General features: G+C 53.4%; 1 protein-coding gene across 2 annotated transcripts in view; it reads right to left on the minus strand.

Moving 5' to 3' along the window:
* The window catches only part of NTF3 (neurotrophin 3), a 62,827-nt gene extending 50,887 nt beyond the window's left edge, over positions 1-11,940 (minus strand). Inside the window, exon 1 of one of the 2 annotated variants that reach the window (XM_031670757.2) lies at positions 11,299-11,940. In XM_031670757.2, coding sequence (XP_031526617.1) covers positions 11,299-11,544 — 246 coding nt within the window. In that variant the 5' untranslated portion in view covers positions 11,545-11,940. Of the gene's footprint in view, positions 1-785; positions 820-11,298 lie in introns of those variants that run through there. The other variant, XM_072954316.1, reaches the window with a different exon arrangement.
* Between the last annotated feature and the right edge of the window lie 9,430 nt (positions 11,941-21,370).

Genomic DNA, 21,370 nt, shown 5'->3' on the forward strand with positions numbered 1-21,370 from the left:
TCACACATACACACACAAACCAACCAGAAGACAAGAACATGGAATAAACACACTGAAGATTTCCTTTGTGATCATTTAAATGCTAAGAAAGAGAGAGACAAAGAACGGGAGAGTGAGTTATGAAAAGCAACCTTTTCTCTCTTTTAATCCACGGCCTTCAAGAGTCTCAGATACTTTTTAGAAAACTCCATAAAAGCAATGGCAGAATGAATTCTGACACGAAGGAACCTTAGCCCTGGGCTGTGACCAGCACTCAGATACTAATGCAGTTTCTTTGGGGGAAACCATGTTTGACTCAAGCACAACACAGTTACATTTCAGAAGGATGGTCCATGTCCTACGAAGACGCCCACCGCCTCGTCTCAGGACAGCATCCGAGATGGCGCTGGGGACGTCCTCGCCCTCCCGCCGTGCGTGGAGCTGTCAGGGCAGGACCTCCCCTCGAGGGGCACCCCCTGCGTGGGATGTAAGGGGGCCTCTGGCTCCACAACTGCTTGACAAACTGGAAACCAGGGGCCACCTCCTCCTACTGCGCGGATGTGTGGATGGGCAGACCCTCGGGCAGCAAGCCAACACCCTGAGTCACAGGGACAGAGCAGACCTCAGCCCTCTGACCCGCGGCATCACACAGCTATCTCAGGAGCCTCTCACCCAACCCCGGGGTTGCTAACAGCAGGCCCGGTCAAGCTGCCCACCCATCACCCCGCCAACAAGGACTCCATCTTCCTCCAAACCCCCAAAGCCTCTGGGATCCCTGCCACTCACGTGCCACATACTAAACATACCTCGTCCCCTCTTGTAGTCTATTTCTCTGCCGACCTATCCCGACTCCCAGCTAGACTGCAAGGCCCTTGAAGGCAGGACCCAGCCTTCCATGTCCTGGTACTCCACTCGGTCCCCAGCACAGCGCTTAAGAACAAGAGAGGCAGGAGGCCCCCTTAAAATAACACTTTTGTTAAGCAGATAAAAAAAAAATCTAACAGATGTGCTCCGTTTTGTAAAGGCCCCTTCTAAATTCCAAAGAAATTACTTAATAAGGACCTGATGTCTATTCTATTTCTGTGGGCATCTGGACCAATTAAAAACAGGATGTGGAAAAAAAACAAAACAAACCTGGGAGCTCACTGAGCAGGAGGGCCTCAGACAGGACAGGAGTGGACAGTAGATGGCAGTCTGTCCCTGTGTCAGCAGTGGTCACAGAGACACACTGTGCTGCGAGGCAGCAGGGAGGAGCCGGGCTTACGGGGCCTCGGGCAGACACCCCTCCCCTGCCTGTGCCGACTACAAGGGCACTTCTGGAAAGCACACTCGTGAGCGCACACACCCACACACCCACCAATGCGCACCTTCCCCAAACTCACCCCGGGAGTAGCCAAGGGCCCCTGTCACAACGGGCTCTGAGCATCCATCCCCAGAGGCTTGGTCTGGCCCTGGGATCTCAGGGACGAGGACGCTGCGGTCCTGCAGCAGAAGGGAGGACTGTTCGTGGACCCTCCGGCCTACTGCTGGCCCAGAGGGTTCCCCGCCCTCCTTCACACTCGCAGCCAGCAGTCCAGTCAGGAACCCGCACGATCGCCCATGCTCACGCGGCCCCTCCCTGGAGCACAACGATGTAACTGGCCCCCTCCCTGACCCGGTCCCTGACCCTGAGTCCCGAGCCACGGCCTTCACCTCTGCATCTTCCCCAGCGTCGAGAACAGGGCCTGAGACTTGAGAGCCACCAACAGGATGCTTCATGAAGACTCTCCAGACACGCATTTCCCGAGTCTCTAGAGAGGGATGGCTCTAACTCATGTGCTGCGACCCCCAATTCTCCTGGGACCACAACCCACGTTTGCAGAAAGGCTTGGCACATTAAGACCCGGAGGGAGGGGCCTCTAAAGAGAGCAAGAGCAGCCTTTCCTAGGGGGCAGGCGGGGAGAGTCCTGACCTCAGCCTTGGGGCAGATCAAAGCAGAACACAGAAAACATGGCCCTGGATCCTTGGGAAGGTGCACTCATTCTCTGAGCCCAGCCTCTCACCACTGGACTCTCTGATGACCCATCATGCATTCATTCACCCAACACATTTCAAGGCCTTGGGGACGCAGAGATGAAAAAACCAGATCCCTTTCTCGGCAGAGACTTCTAGTGAAAAGAGAGGAATGCTAAGTGGTGTAACATGGGGAGGCTGGGAGGGAGCCCCGGGCTCCCTGGGGGATGCAGGGGGTGCTGCCAGGAGAAGGCTATGGTGAAGCCAAGCTGTGAAGGATGCTTTCAACGTCCTTGGTGAAGAAGGAAGGGAGAGCATTCTAAGCCTAGTTTACACACAGAGTAAGTCCTCCATGGCCATCTCAGATCCAAAACCAGACGTATGTTTCTGCCAGCTCTATCGCCCTGCAGTCAGAGGACGCTTCCCTCTACATTTAAGCCATAGCCCCTTATCCGTCCCTCCCTCCCTCCCTCCATCCATCCTTCCCCGTATCCCTCCACCCTTCCTTTATCCCTCCATCCGTCCATCTTTCCCCTTATCCATCCATCACTCCCTCCCCCCATCCATCCTTCCCCTTATCCACCCATCCATCCATCCTTCCATTATTCCTCCATCCATCCATCTTTCCCCTTATCCCTCCCTCCATCCATCCATCTGGGTTTTTCTACTAATCCTCGATTCCCATACTTTATTAGGAGGGAGGAAAGACTCTGGAGATGATCTAAGCCAGGAGCCCTTTGCTCTGCATTGAACACACACGGAGAGGGAGAGCTGGTGCAGCTCAGGGACTCCCCAAACTACACAGTTAGTCTCTGGGAGAGTTAGAGGTGGAGTCTGGTGCTCCTGCCCGTAGTTCAGGATCTGTCTGACTTTGCTCACAGCCACCCAAAAAGAATTTTGTCCCAATTCAACCTCTCCCTCAGCTTTCAACTTCCCATCCAAGATCTGCCACAAATCTGGCCAGCTTGCTTCTTCAGCACTTTATAAACATACAATCATCCATATGTTCAGTAACTTCTCTGGCATCATATAACTTAATTTTTTCCTCCACCTGCTCCACATCTCTGCATATAAGTTGCCCAGAGCAGCAGGGATACCTGGAAATCCCAGGCATGGGCTGAAGTGAGGCTCGGGGAACAGCAGAGTCATGGAACATGTGAACTGTCACAACCGGCAGGGTCCTTTTGACTTTCCAGTGAGTCCAATTCCCTCTTTTTCCATAAGAGGAAACAGCGCCCACAGAGGAGGAGGGATCCACCCAAGGTCCCAGAGCGAGCTTGAATCCTCTGCAAGGAGAGGGGGCTGAGCTGACTGAGCATCCAGCCAGGTGTCAGGGGAGCTGGGCTCCTTCCCAACCACGAGATGCACCTGTTGGGAAACAGGTGGTTCCCAGAGCTGCGTTTTCCTCTCGGACCCAGTGGAAACAGGGGACCGACATGCCCCATGATCCTTCAGTGGTAGGTCTGCTAGACACAGAATGGAAATAATCCCAGACTGCAAACTTGAACTATATTCCCCAAGGGATGATTTGGAGCCAGAGGGGGAGGATATTTTTAAATGCCAGGGGCTCAGACCTAAAAACAGAGGGAGGATGGGTAAGACCTGGCTGTCATAAAAAACGGTAATAATAGGGCTGTGTCCTCTTACAAACAAGGAAAGCGTCACTCTACACGTGGAAAGTCGTTTTAAACAAAGCAAATACATATTTTGAGCACCCCCAATTTCACAGGCATTAGGTTAACACCGTACATTTATTTGCACATTGGAAATACGTTTCAGCCACAGAACAAAGTCATTCTTGATTGCTTTGAAGATGTATGTGAGGTGGTGATGGGGGAAAGTCAGAGAAGGGAGAAAAAACAGGAGCCTTCAGTCACACCGTTCAGACATGGGCCACATGCACCCCAAGAACCCCTCTGGCTTCCCTCCTGGGGTTGCCCCGAGATGCGCATGCAGCTGGCCAGTGCCAGGGCTGGAGGACTCTCCAACAGCTCTGCCCAGCATCAAACAGAGCCTGGGGACCCCAGTCCTCAGCAGCAACTCCTGCCTCCAACCGCTCAGCAAGAAACCTACATTCACTATGGCCCCGGTATAAATGCAGGGAGGTCCCCAGCCTACCAAGGAAAGCCATTTTCCAAATTCTGAGGAGCCCTCATGTTCTCCAGTCTCTTTAACTTTGAGGCCGTGCAACCTTCAACACAGAACTCAAGAATGCTGGGACCTACCACCTCTCATGGGCGAGTGGATCAAAACCAGATGTCCAGCTCCAGTCTTGCAGAGTTTACAAGGAGGCAATTGTGGCTTAAATCAATACCCCCATTCTGGGAGGGCAGATTCCCTTGTCAACAGAACGGGAATTGAAGGGGGAGGGCGATGGAGCTGACACATGCTTTCCAGCAGGTGGCCAGAAAGCTTCCACATTTGTCTTGCACGTGACAATGAACCTTTCCATGGAGCAGGTTCCCCCGTGGGGTGACAGGCTTTGCGGAGCGCTATCAAGCAATCTCCCATCTGGATGACGTCACAGGAAGCAGGGAGAGAACCTGACTGGCTGCTGACGGGCTTCGGATGGCCACAGGCTTCAGGACAGAAAGCCAGCACATCGACAGCTAGCTGTGTATCTGTCAGCGAACCCCTTAACCTCACATAACCTGCAGAAGAGATTATTTGGGGCACTGAGATAATGCCGTGCGTCATCTGTAACAATGCCTGGCACGCAGTAAGTACTCAGATATTAACCATCATCAGTCACCTTAAAGGTGGGTACTTCCCTTAGTCAGAAGCCCTGACATGAGCAGACGTTCATGTGGAAGCTGGACGATTAGCATCAGGTCTACCACAAAGCCAGACCCCGCCCCTCCCAGCTCTGTACACACTGTGCAGGCCAAGCCAACTTCGAGAGTGTTCTTGGCCAAAACAAAACACTATGGCAAATTCTTTGCATGCCTTTCTGCCTTTGACTCAGCCATTCCCCAAAGATAAAAACGGGAGCTCATTTAGGGCGTGCCAAGACGCACTCCAAGCAAAGCGCATTAGCACTGATTAAGTAGGAAGACAGGGCTACTGTAGGATCCTCAGATGGTTCAGATGGAATGGGGCTTCGCGATCTTCAGGTTCAAGTCCTTCATTTACAGATGGGCACATCGAGGCCTGGGGAGACCGTCCAGGGTCACACAGCAACAGCTGCTTAGTGACAGAACTCTGTTGCAAGCTTGGTTCCCCACTAGCTTTCTGCTGCCCCACACCATCTAAGGTGACCTTGGCCTGGGACCTTCTGAGATCAGTAAGCTTCCCAACCACAGCTCTGCCCTTGAACGAGCAAGAGTCTCAGTCCTTCCAAAAATCCCTGACTGGACAAACCCATACAAACCTTGGGGCCACAGAAAAGTGAGCAGTCACAACAGACCCCAGCAAGCCTCACTTCAAAGTCTGTTTCCAGCTAAGCCACATCGACAGTCAGAGGTTTGTTCTGTGAGGATGCCCAGAGCCACAGAGCACCTCTGGTGGTTCCCAACGAGGACTGCTTGAGAGGGACCACAGCACCGACATGGACGTGGAACCGACCGTGCCTCCTAACCACCCAGGGAGGCATCACACTTGGCCCCTTGGTATTTCTAGGTAGAAGGAAATGCTGACATAAAAAACTCTCAACAACAAAAACTCTCAACAACAGCAAAAAGGACTTTAAAGATCTCGGCTCATCTACCTGTGCTTTCACAGGTTCGACAGCGAGTCCTCGGGAAGTCGTCCTTTGTCCAGTTTGGATCTTAACAGAAACCTGTCCAGGCAAGAATGAGGTACCATCTGCACTGACCTCATACTTCCTGAAAGTTCACGCATCCTCCAACCCCATGTACAAATGATCTGGGGAAAAAAAGCCACTCCCAACTTTTCCCACAAGCTGGCTCCTCTGCAAGAAGCCATGTGATGACGGTCCAGTCTGAGCCAGGCGCCCATATACCTGCCACCCAAAACACAAGCTCCGGGGCCGCCTCCCGCCCACCCAGGGCCCCTCCTGTGCTCACGTATCCCCAGCACGCACACGGCCCGGGCTCCGCCCTCGCTCTGCACACGTCCTTCCACGCACAACGTGTATCCACACACCTTATCAGCAGCACCACACAGGTCTCAGGCTTGTCTCCAGCAGAAGAGTTGGTCCTTCTCCAACAAACTCCAATTTTAAATAAGACGAAATCTAAAAACCCTAGCAACGGTCATTAGTTCAACATCCCCACCGCCAGAAACTGCCTGCCTCATTAGAGAGTAAAAGGGCAGCTGGTGAGGGCTGGGAGCAGGGCGGTGGGGCTTAGAGACCTTCTGTGTCGGCCTGACTCCCCTCTCTCCCTGAGCCAACGCATGGATCTGCATTCCTCGCAGCTGGGGTGGGAGCACTGGGGTAACATGGTCCGAGGAGCCTGGAGCAGGAGCCGCGGTCTCCATCAGTGGTCTTGGATGGAGGGGAGGCAGGGGAGGCCTGAACATCTGACACATCTGGGAGTGGGGCTGCAGAGACGGGAAATGTTATGTAATTAAGCTCGGCCTGCCCGTCCCGCCTGGGGAACGTGAGACCCATCAGCAGTGACCTCTTCCAATCAACTTAATTGGCCCGATCTCGCCAAGGAAAGCAACAGAATTGGTTTAGTGCCTCGTGGAAATAGCTTAGCTCCTGACTATTTATGGCCACTGAACTCAGGGATGGGAGGCTGACTCCGAGCCAGGAGCTGACAGCCTGTGCTGACTTCTGGGAGGGCTCGGAGGCTTCAGTGGGTTTCCTCGCCCTCTTTTTTTGGTCTCCATTTTTGTCTCTGGGGAAAGTGGCTGCACCAACTTGCTGCACTGGGCGCCTGCCTTTTCCCAGATCCAAAGCCCTCCCCGGGCTCTCACAGGCGGGCTCTCGCCTGCCAAGGACCCACATCCAGAGAAACGCAGACCTTCCTAGTGACCCAGCATGGCTGGCCTTTGCTCCTCTTTTATTCCAACATGCCAAGAGCAAGGACTATGTTCTTTCTTCTCAAAGTCCCATTTGTTTTGGCATCATGGTTTTCAGAATAAGAAAACGTCGATCTCTGATGATGAATAACATCGATTTGTGGACCACCTTTCTTTGGAGCAGTTCAAAGATCTTTTACAGACGCAGATTTCCACCAACAAGGATCTAGGTGTAGCTGCCCCCATTTTAGGGATGAGTAAACCGAGGCAGTGAGAGAAAGTCCTGTCTGCACAATGGGTGAGCAGTAGACGGGCGGTAAGAATTAAGACTATTTTACCAACTCCAGCGGTAAAGAGAACGAGGCACAGAACCGGTTTTCACGGTGGTTCTCATCCACACTAGCACCGGATAAGTCGCCGTGCAGCTTTGTACCCCTAAACATGTCAAGCTTGGACTGGGGGGAAGGCAGAGTGATCTCCCCTCCACAGAGTCACTGCACACCATGCCATTTTACAAAAGGAGGGACAGAGGATCAGTGAGGTTAAAAAACTTCCCCAAAGTCGCCGAGTTCCCACGTGGCAGCACCGGACTGGAATCGAGGCTCTCACCTCCACCACGCCGGCCTCAGAACCACTGCCACCACCGGAGCCGCTGACCAAGGCTCGAACCCTGTAGCGACCCTCTTATGTAGGCGAGCTCCCCCCAAAATAAGGTTGAACCTCAAAACGGCACAGCTCTCATTTCATGAATTCAAAAGCGTCATGAGTCAAATAAATGAGGTTTATTTCTCCCAAACATCAGCCCTCACATGAACAGACGGACAGACGAGGTTCCAGGTCGGCAGGTGTGTGCGGCGCAAGCAGACTCCTGCAGGTGTGAACCCGACCAACTTCACGCTCCCCCCGCTCCCCAGCTGCCCCCCGAAGCCTGCAGCCCTCTTCTATCTGTATCTTTTTAACTTAAGATACACATCTAAGCATCCAAGGCAATTTTCATCCTTCCTCGGACACAAAGAATTCCTGCAAAAATGTGCATCCCCCTACCCCACGAAAGCCAGAATTTACCTGCCTCCAGTGGTCCAGGCCAGTTTTCTCCTAGTTACTTAACTCCAGCTCCGTGGTGTGTATGCACACACATAACACATGTGCACACACACATCCACACAATGTCAGCTTTACACTTACAGCCCAGAAGTCATCAAAGATTAAGAAACCCTCCCAACCTGCGTCTCTGTACCTTGCCCACTGCTTCAGCCCTGCTCCAGCTCCACAGGTGCAGTCACCTTCCTGCCGCGCCTGGAAACTCAACCCTCAGACGCATCGCGACCCGCATTCTGACCTGGTGGCCCGTTCCCAGCCCACCCCCACTACAAGACACAGGAACAGCCTCCAGCTCCTTCCACAAAACACAAAACTATACATCAGCCTTATCTCTACGCCCCACTTTTACAAAACCACAGATATATTTCAAATCAGCTTCCCTTTGGCCTCCGAGATCCATAACATCTCTAGAAACTGAATTATAGTTCCTGAAGAAACCTCAGCTAACACTAAGCTCCCCTTGCTGCTCCTGGCAAAACTGCAGCAGTCAGCTGAGCCCTGGGAATGAATTTTTCCAGGGCCCAGTGCCACACCCCAGTACCCAGCCATGGGCTGAGCATCCAGTGGGCATTCCATAAATTTTCATTGATAATCAGTATTAATTGGTGAAGGTGAATTCCTCTGTCAAAGAAGAAACCCATTACACAATATAATACAGCACGAGTCTCTGCCTCCAGGCATGCAAAACACATTTCTGCGCTCACTCCAATCTTACACATACACCCTGCCTGATCCCTGCCCAGTGCCAGCACTCGGAAGACTTTTCCCCTTAAATGTACATCCCTCATTCTCAGCCTTCTCCAATTCCCTCCTCTTTGGGGAGGTGGAGACGGGGAGAAGGTAAAAACCACCCCAGCATCCTTCACTGTAAATGCTCAGTCTTTCCATAAGTCTGAGCCCACACTTTTCTGTCCCCCATGGACCCCAATGCCATTCCAGCCAAATTTCCCAGCGATCACTCGTGAAGTTCACGTTCTGCTCTCTGCAGATAATCTTTCCTGCACCTCCCCCACATCCCTTCTGAAAACCTCAGACCCTAAACAACCTGGGCCACTGGGCCACCTTTCCCTCCCACGCCACACCCACCCCGCTGTCTGTGCAAGCACGCACAAGCCATCTGTCTGCAACACACTGCACCTCTCTCCTGCTCCGACACCCTCCGCAGGCACGGATTTCTCACTAGCTGCACCTATGTTTCCACATGCTCTCACCTGCTGCTAGTCACACACATGCCCACGGAAGAAAACTTCAGAAACCCACACCTCCGTGCACACAGAGCTGGCAGGGTCCCTGCTCCCTGCCCGCCCCCATGCACAGACTTTCCACACAACCGCCTTCCCTGACCAAACAGAGCACCCAAGGGGCCCGACTGATTGCCCTCCATAGGAAAGCACACGTGGTTCACACAGAACCACATCCTCCACTTGCAGCTACAAAGCAGCCCTTCACCAGCACAAAACGGTGCGCACTCCCACTGCAACCCCAAGACTTTCCCCCTTCCTCCGACACTGCTTAGAGTCTGTTTTCATCTCTCCTGCCCCCAACGCCATGCCCAGGTCTCAGCCTCCGAGCCCAAGGCGGGGGCTGCTGGATTTTATCCCCTGAATCCTACCGCTCCACTTTCTTTGTGTCGGGGGCGGGGGGCAGGAGTCGTGAGCAGGCTGAGTATGCTGGAGTATTTCTGAGCTCTGTGAAAGCAGAACCGATTGAAAAGTTCCCTCATGTTACAGCTTTCTCCATCCTGACACTTGGGGCAGAGGGTTTAGCTGTCTCTCGCTTGCTCTCGATGCTGCAGAGTGGGAGACGGCATCTCTGCGTGAAAAGGCAGGTTGCCCAGCACAGCCTGTAAGTGGCTGAGTCCGGGGGTGACACCCACCCCCTTTTAACCCGCCCCACCCCCCCAGCTCCCGCCCCCTGCTCTTCGCACACATAAACAAGTCCGCCGCGCGCAGTCGCCAGCTCTCCGGCTCGGAGCCCGGCTCGGAGCCCGGCGCCGGGGCTGCCTCGGGCGGCTGCCTGCAGTCGGACTCCGAACCTGCCGCCCGCCGCCAGAGGTCGAGACCGAGGCGGTCTAGTTCGGGGCTTCCTCCACCTGGAGCCCCCCAGCCACGGATCCGAGAGGGATCTTACTAGTCAGCAGCCCCCCACCCGGTTTGGCGCTGGGATCCCCGTTCCGTGCCTTTGAGGGACCCAGCAGCCAAACTTCCCCCAAAGCAGCAGCGCTTCCTCGCCGCGCACCCACTCGCACCCGAGAGCAACAAGCAGGGTCCCCTCCCTCACCCCAGCCCGTCCTTTCCCCAACCTTCAACTCGGAGCGTCCCAAATTTCCTGCGGAGTGTGGTTAGAGCTCTGCGGCAACGGAGCAATTTGGCCCCTGGGGGTCCGTGTTAGTCTAGCTCCGCCGGGCCCCGGCCTCCCAGCACCTCCCCTCCCCAGAACTCCCCAGGGACCGCCCGGCCCTCTTGCCCGCAGCTCCCCGGCGGGGACCCAGATGCGCGGGCCGCCGGTGCAGCTCCAACATCTGCTCAGAGACTCGGGGAGGGGCGGCCGCCGGCCGGGACGAGCCCGGGGTGCGGGGCTGTTCCTGAGAAAGCTTTGAGCCGAGGCAAGGGGACTCCAGCAGGTAGCCGCGCGGGGCGAGGAGTCCCAACTCCCCAAACTGGGAAGGGACTCTCCAGGTCCCAAGCTCCGCTTCCCCTCCCCCAGCCCACGTCCGGCCCGGGAGGGGCGGGCGAGCGGAGTGGTCCGTGCGGTGGCCAAGCGGGCGCGGGGCGCGAGCGGGGAGGGACTGTGGCACCCTCGCCTCCCCGCTGCTCCGCGTCCGCCTGCCACCCCCTTTTGTTTCGGGATGCGCGGGGAGCCGTCTCTGCAGGAGCAGACGGGTGTGTTGGTGGGGGGCTGGCGGTTCTGCCGAAGCCCTTTCCTGGCCTTCCGTCGTCCCCCTTTCCCTTCGCCTCCGCCCCCCCGTTTCCAATCCTGGTCCCTTAAACCTGATCACTTTCCCAGATACTGGGCGGTTTCTCCGGCAGCCGAGGGACCGGAGAGAGGAGGTGGGGAGGAGTGTCCGCGCGCGCGTGTGCGTGGGTGTGCCGGGGGCGGCCGTGCCTGCGCCCGGGCCTGGGCAGACCCCGGCGCAAACTTCGGGAAGGCACGAGCCGGGGAAAGTGCGAGAGCGCGGAGCGCTGGGGTGGGGGCGGGGTGCGGAGCCCGGGGCCCCGCGCTGGTCTCCCCGGCCAGCCCCTCCACCGAGCCCCCCAGCCCCGAACCTGCCCACCCAGCACGCCCGCCTCCCCTTACCGTGGCAGAAGTAACCATGGCATCCGTGTGACTGTTTCCAGGGACGTCGACATGAAGAGAAAGGTGGACGCGAGCTCGGTCATTCAAAGTCTCCCCACCCCGCCGCCGCCACCACCCAGCAGGGGACAAAAAGAAAAGGAGAAAGAAAGGAGAAGGAAGAAAGTAGTTGCGCCGGGCTCTCTCGGGGGCCGCGCGCGGAGCTGCTCGGTAGAGAGAGGAGCCTTCAACTCTGAGTCCCGTGAACATAATCTGCGCGGTTATAACCAGCCAACCCGGCCAGATGGCTCCGCGCTCAGCGCCTTAACCCCTTCGGCGCCGCGCCGCCCGCCCCCGCGCCCGGTCCGCCGCGCACGCCTGCGCCCCAGCGCCCCTGCGCCGGGGGTCGGGGACCAATGAGGGGACGGGGTCAACTCCCCTAACCTTTCTTAAAGAAAAACACCCCAAACTTCCGAGTCAGTAGGAGGCTTCGGTATACCCCTTGATCTCCCCCTTTAGAGATCCAGGAAGAAACGAAGTATTTAACTTTTCACTGCGCTTTACACGTTAATGTCTTCAGCCTGCCTTACTTGTTCTTCTCCTTGAAAAAGTCTTTGGGGTCTTCTTTTTTCTTTTGATGTAAGGTCTTTCTTTGCAAAGCATAAGGGCCTTTCTTGCCCCTTTCCTCAGGCAGCTGGGTCCAATGTGCAAACTCCTCCTCAGAACCCGAGACCCTTGCAGCTCCGGAGCTCTCCCCTCCCCCTGCCGAGCCCACCGTCAGTCCTTCCCTCTCCCCGCGACGAGAGTGCGCCCCCGGGACCACAGCTCCCCAGCGTACTCGCTGCTCCAGGACCAGCACCCGGGGCGCTGCAGACAGTCGTGGGGATCCAGTCAGAGAGGTACGGGGTGGGGGGTCGGGGACCCAGGGAGGGGCGGCTGTGTGCGTGTGTGTTTGCGCGAGCAAGAGCGTGAGCTCGGAAGGCAGAGGGTGATGAGAGAGGAGCCTCTCATTCCACGCAGCCTCCACCTTCTCTAAAGCCCCTTCCTTCCAAACGAGGATCAGGCCCTGCGGCTGAGTGCCCACTCTGCACCCACCGGTCTGCACGCAGGGACAGTGCGGGGAGCAGGAAGACAGGCGACAGACCCACCTTTCTTAGAGTCCCGAAAGTGGTGACGCCCACTTCCCCACCAGTAGATTATTCAAGGAAAGGATGGTGAGGGGGGGGAGGCGGGCAGGGGCAAAAATCTCTTATTTCGAGATAATTTTAGCTGCCCATTAGACCCCACTTGTGCAGGGCTGGAGCTCTCTAAATTTACCGAGTTAAGTCATCTTGCTTTCGCTCATTTGCCATCAAGAGAAGTGGGGAGGGGGGGGAATGCCCCTCAGGGGTGAGTGAGAAATCCAGAACCTCTCAACAAAGTTTTGCCCTCCTGTCCCCCTCCTACCCGCTCCCAGAGTTGTGGCGAAGGGCGCCTCGCCTCCGAGCCCCCCACTTCTTCCTCCCTGCCATCTCGGCCACTCCTCGCCCTAGTCTCTTGCCAGGACCTTTTGACTCACGCGCGACTGGGGGAGGGGAGTGAGTAGGTATCACTTCTCCCCCTTTGCCCTGCCATTCCAGGGGTCTAGTAAGCAACCCACTCTGTGTTTCAGCTGGGATCCAAGTTAAAAACATCCAAATTTCTTTGACTTGTTCGTGAATTTGATCAAACACCAAGAAGTACCGGCATGTACCTACCAGCCCAGGCCAAACCAACGCAGAGAGAGGCTGCAGTCCGAGGGGAGGGAAGGCGGGAGGGGGAGGCTGGGGGCTGCCTACTAGATAGATTGTACCTGCCTCATCATTATCCTGGCTGCTGGAGGCTGCCACATCGAAAACGGCCGAAGTGCCCACTGAGGCCCAGGGAGGGCACTTCCCGCGGTCTCTGGAAGAGTAGGGTCCTCCCTCAGTGTCTCCCTCGTGCTAGAATGTCCAGGTCCACCTCCAGGCCAGAGAAGTCGCCTCCACCCGGCGCTCGGCACCATGAAGGTTTGGCTTGGGCGTGCTCTGCTGGGTCCTGGTTTTCTCCCTCCGCTCTGGCCCGCCTCCCTGCCCTCCCCCACTTATCCACACTTGCACCCCCCACCCCCCTGCTGCCGCGCTGTCAAAGGAGGAACTCGGGCCCCAGATTCAGCTTCTCTGGCCAAGTTCTAGGGGCTCTTTTCCGGAGCTCCGGGTCCTCTGATAACCCAAAAATTGCAGGGGAAGAGGTGGTTGGCTCCTGCTACAGCGAGGAATGGGTTAAAAACAAGTCCTGGCTGATCTGCCAGCAGCTCCTGGGTAGCCCGCAGTCTGGAGGGAGGAGGGGAAGGGAGAGGGGCAAACTTAAATTTGAAAAATCAGAAGGAAAAAAAGAGAGAGAGAGAGAAAGAGAGGAGGCAGCGTGAGTTTAAGGCCGATTTGTTCTGCAGATGCCGGGGCGCTGACTGGCCGCCTCACTTTGCCAGGAAGGACCTATGTGATCCCAGGAAGTTTGTGCTGTTTCCCAGCTCGAGGGGGTTTTGTCCTGAGCTGGTGGGTCTGTCTTTGAGTGCAGTCAACACGCCTTGTAATATGAGAAGTGACACCTTAATCTTGCCAAATATGCATGGTGCCTTTGGGAGGAGAGGGGAAGGAAGGGAGGGAGGGGCTCAGGGAGGAGAGAGGTGGAGGAGAGAACCAGACTAGGGCAGAGGGTGAAAGATGCACTTTTCTTGCTTTTGCTCCAAATGGACGCCACTGGCCTTTTCCTTTGTGGAGGGCCTTTTTTAAGACAGGCTTCCTTGAACCGGCAAGCTGCCTTCTCCTTTACTGCTGTCCTTCTAGTTCAGAGCTAAATGTTCTCTTCCTCAACTTTGGGACAGTTGGGACCGATGTCCAGGTCCCCCTTCTGGCTTCCCAGGGAGTGACAAGGTGATCAGGGAATAGGGTGGCCAGAAAAAGGAGTAAAAAGGCGTATTTTTGAAAAGATAGATTAGATTATTGTGTACAATATAGGATCGTTTTGAAACTTCTGAACGTTGTTACTTCTCAGCAAACCCATTTTTCAAAATAGAGACAGATCTGAGTGGTCCCAGAGAGCTAAAGCCAAGATCAAAACTGGGACGTAAGCTTGTGCCCTGCAGGTGGTGCTGAGTGCCGGGCAGTCCATCCAGAACTAAGTCTTTATAGAATCCTTTCTCCAAGGGGAGTCCCTGGTCGCCGCCTTGGCTTGGGCCGCCCATCTGTTGGCTGTATTTTTAGGTTGCTGAACTTTCTTTTTCTCCCTGCTACATCTGGGTGTAAGGCCCTACTCCTGAAAGGGGTTGGGGAGAGCAGGAACTGGGTCTGGTGTCTGCAAGTCCCTTTTAAAACTCTCTCCTAAAGCAAAATTTCCAGAGCTCGCCTCCGGCCCACCCTTCTCTTTTGCAATAGCACCACTCTGTGGTTGAAACACTGAACAGGAACGAGACAGAACTGTCGGCAGGAAGCGGGCTCTCACCTCGTGAAAAGCAGCATTTGTGCCCTGGACGTTTCGGTTAAGCGGACTGTGTGTTGGGCGGTGGTGCTCGGCGTGTGGCCTCGTGTAGTAGCTGTCTGTGGTTAATTCATTGTGACGTGTTGACCCAGGAAATGAGAAAACTGGGCTGAGTGGCTCCAAGGACCCTCTCCTTGGGGATGTACATGACAAAGACCAGCTGGGTGATTTTTTCTTCGAGATCAACTAGCTAGCCTTGACTTTTTGCCTTCTCTCACTGTCTTTTGTTTTTCTTTTCCCCCGCCTTTGAGATTGCCAAGCTCTCCACTCCTCAGCTGAGCCTAAAACATTTGCAAGTTGCATCTTCTGCTGCTGGAGGGCAGTGTGGGGAAGTTCGGGCCCTACCTTGTCCCTCCCACCCCCTCCCGCTCCCTCCCAGGGCTGCTCAGCCAGTGGAGCCTGAAAGTCCATGTTTCTGAAACAATTTAGTGAATGCAGAAGGTATTTGCACAGGGACTGGCCATTTAAGGTCAGGGAAGACTGTGCGCTACCTTGGCTCCTGGCACTCAGGAGATGCCTGGCTGCCCACCCGTCACCGCGCACGTCCTATCCACGGCTTAGCCGAAGGTCACATGAGCACCATGTTCGTTAGCAACCCGGCCCAAGTGCCCTGAAGAGGCCTGTGTGAGGCGTTACTCTCTGTTTTTTCAAAATGGGTGCAGTTGTCCACAGCAACAGGGTGACTTTCTGTTTATTCAGCAAGCCCAGGGCTTCCCTACGGTTTCCATCATCTTGAGAAAGCGCAGCTTTGCTGTGATCAGCACGGATCTCGGACAGAGCGCGGATACCAGAGGTCAAGTTCTAGGAGCCTCCGTGTCCCCACCTCGTGTGTAACTGTCGAGGAATCTGAGGCTTCAGCCTGGCAGTGACTTTTTCCAGGGAAACAGAACAAGCATAGTGACGATCAGGAAGTAGGACCCATCGAAAGGGGATTTTAGAGGGTTCCGTGCCGCCTTCTCCCCTTGGCGGCTGTGTGCCTTGGGACAGCTTCTGGGCTTCGCAGTGCCAGCCTCCCAGGAGTGTTGTGAAGCTCAAATGAACTTATTTAATTATTTATTTAAAACACTTAGCGCAGTGCCTGACACCAGGGGAGCCCCAACTCCCAATCTAATAGTGCTTGCCCTGAAGTCCCTGCCACTCCCTGGTCGGGGATCAGCTTCGAGAAAAGAGCTTGACTCTGCAGTGGCCTCTTTGTTACCTGCAAGCCGTCTTTAAACACTTCATGAATGTAACTTCCTGGGTGTAAATTTTCCCCTTTGGACAAAGACAGAAGGAAACCAGCAGAATGAAGTGGTGGACATGCTGAGAATTTGTGTCGCTTCCTAACATGGGCCTCAGCCAGCATGGAGGACAGTGTGGAAGGGTTTCAAAATCTCATCTTATTCAGTCTTTGCCTCTCAGGCAGAACCACCTCATCGTTTTAAAGGAAATGACACGGTGTTCTTTAACTCTTAACAGATTGCCTGGCGTATTCTTGGTTTGTGTCACTGCTAATTATGCTCTGGAGCGTACATGGAACAATAGAATGAATTACACGGAACAACAATGGGTCAGCTCATCTTATGAAATAGCATCCAGATTTATAATTATGTTTCAAGAAATTACCTGTAATAATAGAGGGAAGTTACGTATTCCTACCACACAGGTGGATAGAGAAATCCTAATAAAGTCTCCGATTTCACCAGTCATGACATGAATTCCTAACCACCCTATAAATTAGCTTTATGTTGCACCAAACTCCACTCATAAAAAAATGACATTAAGGTTTCCTAGGTAACTAATGCATTTCCAGAGGGTTTAGGCCTCAGGAGACAAAGCGGGCAGGGAAAAGGGTGGGGGTGGGGAAGTGAAGAAAGAGGAAAAAACCCACTCGATTAGAGCCATGTGACATAAACAAAATATTTCATGGGTAAGAACTCATAAAGTTTTATTAGCTGGGTTCGACATAGGTATGGCAGTGCCGTTAATTCCATCTTCGGACCATAAAATACTCCATGGGCTATCTCCCTCACCCCCTGTGCCAGCATCTCGTGGTCCAGGCTCAGAGTTAGGGATGTGGAGAGTAACTGTTCATCTGCTCACCTGTGTCCACTCACCAGTCAGCGGTTTCTCGAGCCCTCCAAGGCACATGGGGACATCACCTAATGCTGAGATGAAGTGAAAAACAGGGTCGGCTGGGACATTTCAGGACATGCCAATGGGTGGCCTTATAGATTCTGAGCACCGTGGAGCAGGGCAGGGAGCCTCAGGGGAAAGTTGGGCCCCACAGGTTGAACTGGCAGGGCTCCCGTCCGGTTTTCCAAACCTCCAGCCTGGTCGTCTTCTCACTGCTCCTCCCTTCATCTGGGGAAGGGTCTGGGTGCTAGGGAACGCTTGAGTGCTTGGGAGGATGTGGAAGGTTGTAGGGGAGCTTTAGGTTTCCATTTACGCTGTAAGCACACGGAATAAGCCTGAAAGGCGATGCCATCCAGGGAGAGCAGAAACGGACAGTGGCTTTGTCACTGGCTTCGTGAGCTCAGGGAATTCACTGAACTCTGCAGCTCCTTGGTTTTCCCATGTGTGAGAGGAGCGTGGCCTCATGTTGCTGTAAAGCAGGGGCTATAAATAAGAAAAAAACCCTCCTACGCTTTTGGTGGGAATATAATTTGGTGCAGCCACTGTGGAGAACAGTATGGAGGTTCCCTAAAAAACTAAAAATAGGGTTTCCATATGATCCAGCAATCCCACTCCTGGGCATATATCCACAGAAAACTCCAATTCAAAAATATACATGCACCCCAACGTTCACAGCAGCACTATTTAAAATAGCCAAGACATGGAAACAACCTAAATGTCCATCGACAGACTGGATAAAGAAGATGTGGTATATATATATATATATATATATAATGGAATATTACTTAGCCACAGAAAAGAATGAAATAATGCCATTTGCAGCAACATGGATGAACCTAAAGATGATCATAGTAAGTGAAGTAAGCCAAACAGAAAAAGGCAAATACTATATGATATCACTTATATGTGGAATCTAAAAAAAGATATAATTTTATTTACAGACCCAAAATAGACTCATAGACATAGAAAAAAATTATGGTTGCAAAAGGGGAAAGGGCAGGGGAGGAATAAATTAGGAGTTTGGGATTAACAGACACACATTACCATATATAAAATAGATAAACTACAAGGACCTACTGCACAGCACAGGGAACTATATTCAATGTCTTGTAATAAGCTATAATGGAAAACAACCTGAAAACATATGTATATATATGTGTGTGTGTGTGTGTGTGTATAACTGAATTGCCTTGCTGTACCACTGAATCAACTACACTTCAATAAAAAATAAAATTAAATAAAAAAACAAAGAAGCACACTGGTTAGGGTACAGGATGGGTGTATATTATCTATGCTCCTTCATCTTCACTGATCCCAGAGTGGCAGTGAGACTCCAGCCGGTTACCAGCCGCAGCCGGGTGACTGCTCTATGCCAAGGCTGCAAAGCCTGGCTGGCGAGTTCCCCGCCGAGTCCCGTGGCTGGAATGTTCCGTTACTGCTGGGGCCGTCGGTGTAGAGTGACGCTTGCCGTCCGCACTTTCTGTGGCTTGCTGGCCAGAGGGCACAGAAGGCGGGCTCCCGGCTGGAAAGCCGACCTGAAAACCAGTGCTGTCTCCCGCACACAACCCCTCCCGTGGGGCGCTGGAGTCACTTGGGGATTGAACTCTGGCTGGGGCTCTGGGATGGAATTAGGGGTTAGACAAGCGTTCTGGCCTCACCCTTCATTTACCACCTCACTGGGTCATAAGGGGTGGGGAAAGTCTAGGGATAAATCCAGAGCACTCCAAAGGGGCAGCTTTCCCAAGGGTTGAAGGCTAAGTAGCACAGGAACCCAGGTCTCCTTCCTACAAATTAGGCCGGTCCCGCCATGCGCGTGACAGCAACATGCAATGCAGTGATCTCCGAGCACTCTCCTCCCACACGTCTCTCCTCAGAATTCCAGGCTGAAGGACCTGGCAGAGGTCACCGCGTCCATTCTCCTGCCCCTAAGACCGATCCTCCTTTATCAAGGAAAGGACAGGCTCCAAGTGTGCAGAGTGGGCTGGGGTGGGGCAAGGCAGGTTCATGCTATTGTCCACCACTCCTTGAAAACATTCTTCTCACCACTGCAGCCGTCTACGATAACCAAGGACAGGGACTTCATCACCGAGCTCTCGACCGTAAAGACCTTGTGCCCAGAGTTCCCGTGAAACACTCAAAAGAGGTGTTAACAGTTCTTGGAGGCCAAAGGATGCTGCGTTCAAGTTAAAATAAGCGTACATACCACTTTTCTCCTGAACGCACACAAACAGATACACGGACATGGCCGTGGGGCCACCCGTCTGAGGCTTCGCCGTATGGACCAGTCCGTTCACAGACAGCTCTGTTCCTGTCCCCACCCTGAGAGCAGGCTGTCCCTCAGGTCCCCATTCAGAATGCAAGTCATGCTCCAGCAACACCGAGTACCCAAGCTGGGAGTTGGCCGAACTATAAACTCCTGGGGCAGGAAGGGCTGTTAGCAGGTGGGAACCTTCTCCACAGATCATCGTCATCATCACCATAGTAACAATAGGTAACATTTACTGAGTGCCTACTGAGTACCAAGTACTGTTCACATCAGCATTCTGTGCCAGGCACTACTGTCAGTGCTGTGAGTGTCTGTGTGCATATGTATTCGTATAAAAACCAGCGCATATATCACATATGCTGTGTACACATCTCCTCGCACTGGACTAGGAGACAGAGAACCTGGCTCCTGTCTGAGCTCCTGTGCGATCTTAGGCAAGTTGCCTGTCGCCTCTTAGACTTCCTTTTTTTAAAAAAAATATGTAAAGTGGAAAGGGGAGGGGAGTGGGCATAGCTCAGCGGTAGGGCGGCATGCTTAGCAGGCACGAGGTCCTGGGTTCCATCCCCAGTCCCTCCATTAAAAATTTAATTAATTAAATAATTAGAATAAAACCTAACTACTCCCCCTCAAAATTTTTAAAAAGAAAAACAAAACGAAAATGTATGTAAAGTGAAGACACTAATAATATCAGCTTGTAGGGTTTTCTAAGGATTCAGTAATATGTTGATAAGTACCATTATTATCTCCACTTTATTGATTAAACAAATTCAGGCATAAAGAATTTATGTAACTTGCCAGGGGATGCAGAGGGAGTGAAAAAGCGGCCAAACAGAGGTTTGAACACAAACTGCTTGTTACTTCTACACCATCCAACTTTGAGAGAGGGATGTATTTCCAAATGAGGAAACAGGCCTAAGAAGAGACAAGCGACTTGGCTGAGATCACTCAGAGGAGCTTAGAGGTGAGCGCGGCCTCCTGGCTCAGGTCCAAAGACAAGGCCAAGGCCAGCAATAGCAGGGGTGCAGGATCAGTAGACCCTCCTTGGCTCAGGGTCGTCCCAGGGCAGTGACTGAAGGAAGGGGATGGACGTGGAGTGGACGAGGGGCAAGTCCACCTATGGCCCTTTGTGAGCTTGTAGATGGAGGTCGCTCACCCCAGAACAGCGACTTGGTACGAGGAAGAAAGGCTGATTTCAGCACCCGCCCGTCTCATTAGCAGATTTCCTTGCCAGGACACAGCCTGTATAACAAAATGACAGCCTGGGGTAAGAGAGCCACACGAGCAGTCAGGAGAAAGCCACGTGACACCGGGTTACTAAGACTTGCTTCCAAGGGGGCAGGCCATTGGCTTTGCTCCCAAGATTAAAAGGCCTCTCATCAAAACTGCTAGTGTTGGCAGCATCCAAACATACACGGGAAAAGCTGGGTCTCTAGTAAGTCTGCAAATGCCCGCCCCCAAACTATACAATGCTGGGTTAGAGCATTATGGGCAATTGATGGATTGTTGCATATGTTGTATTTGGATCCCATCCAGTCACAAATGTGCACGCCTGCAAAGGTCTCCTCCTCTAGTTAGACACGGACTTGAACGCCACTTCCAGCTCAGCCGCAGTAGGCAAGCCAGCGTACGGAACCTGCCTGTGAATGAGCTTTACAATCTGGAGCTGCTGCCAAGACAGTGCTATGAGGCATCGGGTTTTTATTTTACTGCTCCACGATGTCCAGCCTCTCTGCCTCCAAACAAGGAGCGGAGAATTTCACTGGTCCTTCTCCCACTGCCTCAAAGGTCTTTTGCCAAAAGTTTTCAACAATGAATCCAGAAGTTAGAAATTAGCTCCTGCGGAGTGAAATAGAAAAAGTAACTTTGCAAATGATGACAGTGATTATCTTTCCACCTGTATCGGTCTCCCCCAACTGAATTTATGGACATCTTAAAAAATGAAGCTAATAAAAGAGATACACAACCAAGCTGGAAATAGCCTTCTCCACACGGACATTAACACCCCCCAGGCTATGCGTTTTCCTGGGGTTAGCAGGGAGTCCATGGTTAAGATGGGAACTGGCAGGAGATTCACAGTGGGAACCACTGGTCCACACTCCCTAGCTCAGACTGGAAGACAGACTGGCTGCAACGTAGCATCAACACATGCAGGACTGAGTTCCTTCAGAGTTGGTAAGTACC

The sequence above is a fragment of the Vicugna pacos genome, chromosome 34 (genome assembly GCF_048564905.1).
Source record: "Vicugna pacos chromosome 34, VicPac4, whole genome shotgun sequence".
Taxonomy (NCBI): domain Eukaryota; kingdom Metazoa; phylum Chordata; class Mammalia; order Artiodactyla; family Camelidae; genus Vicugna; species Vicugna pacos.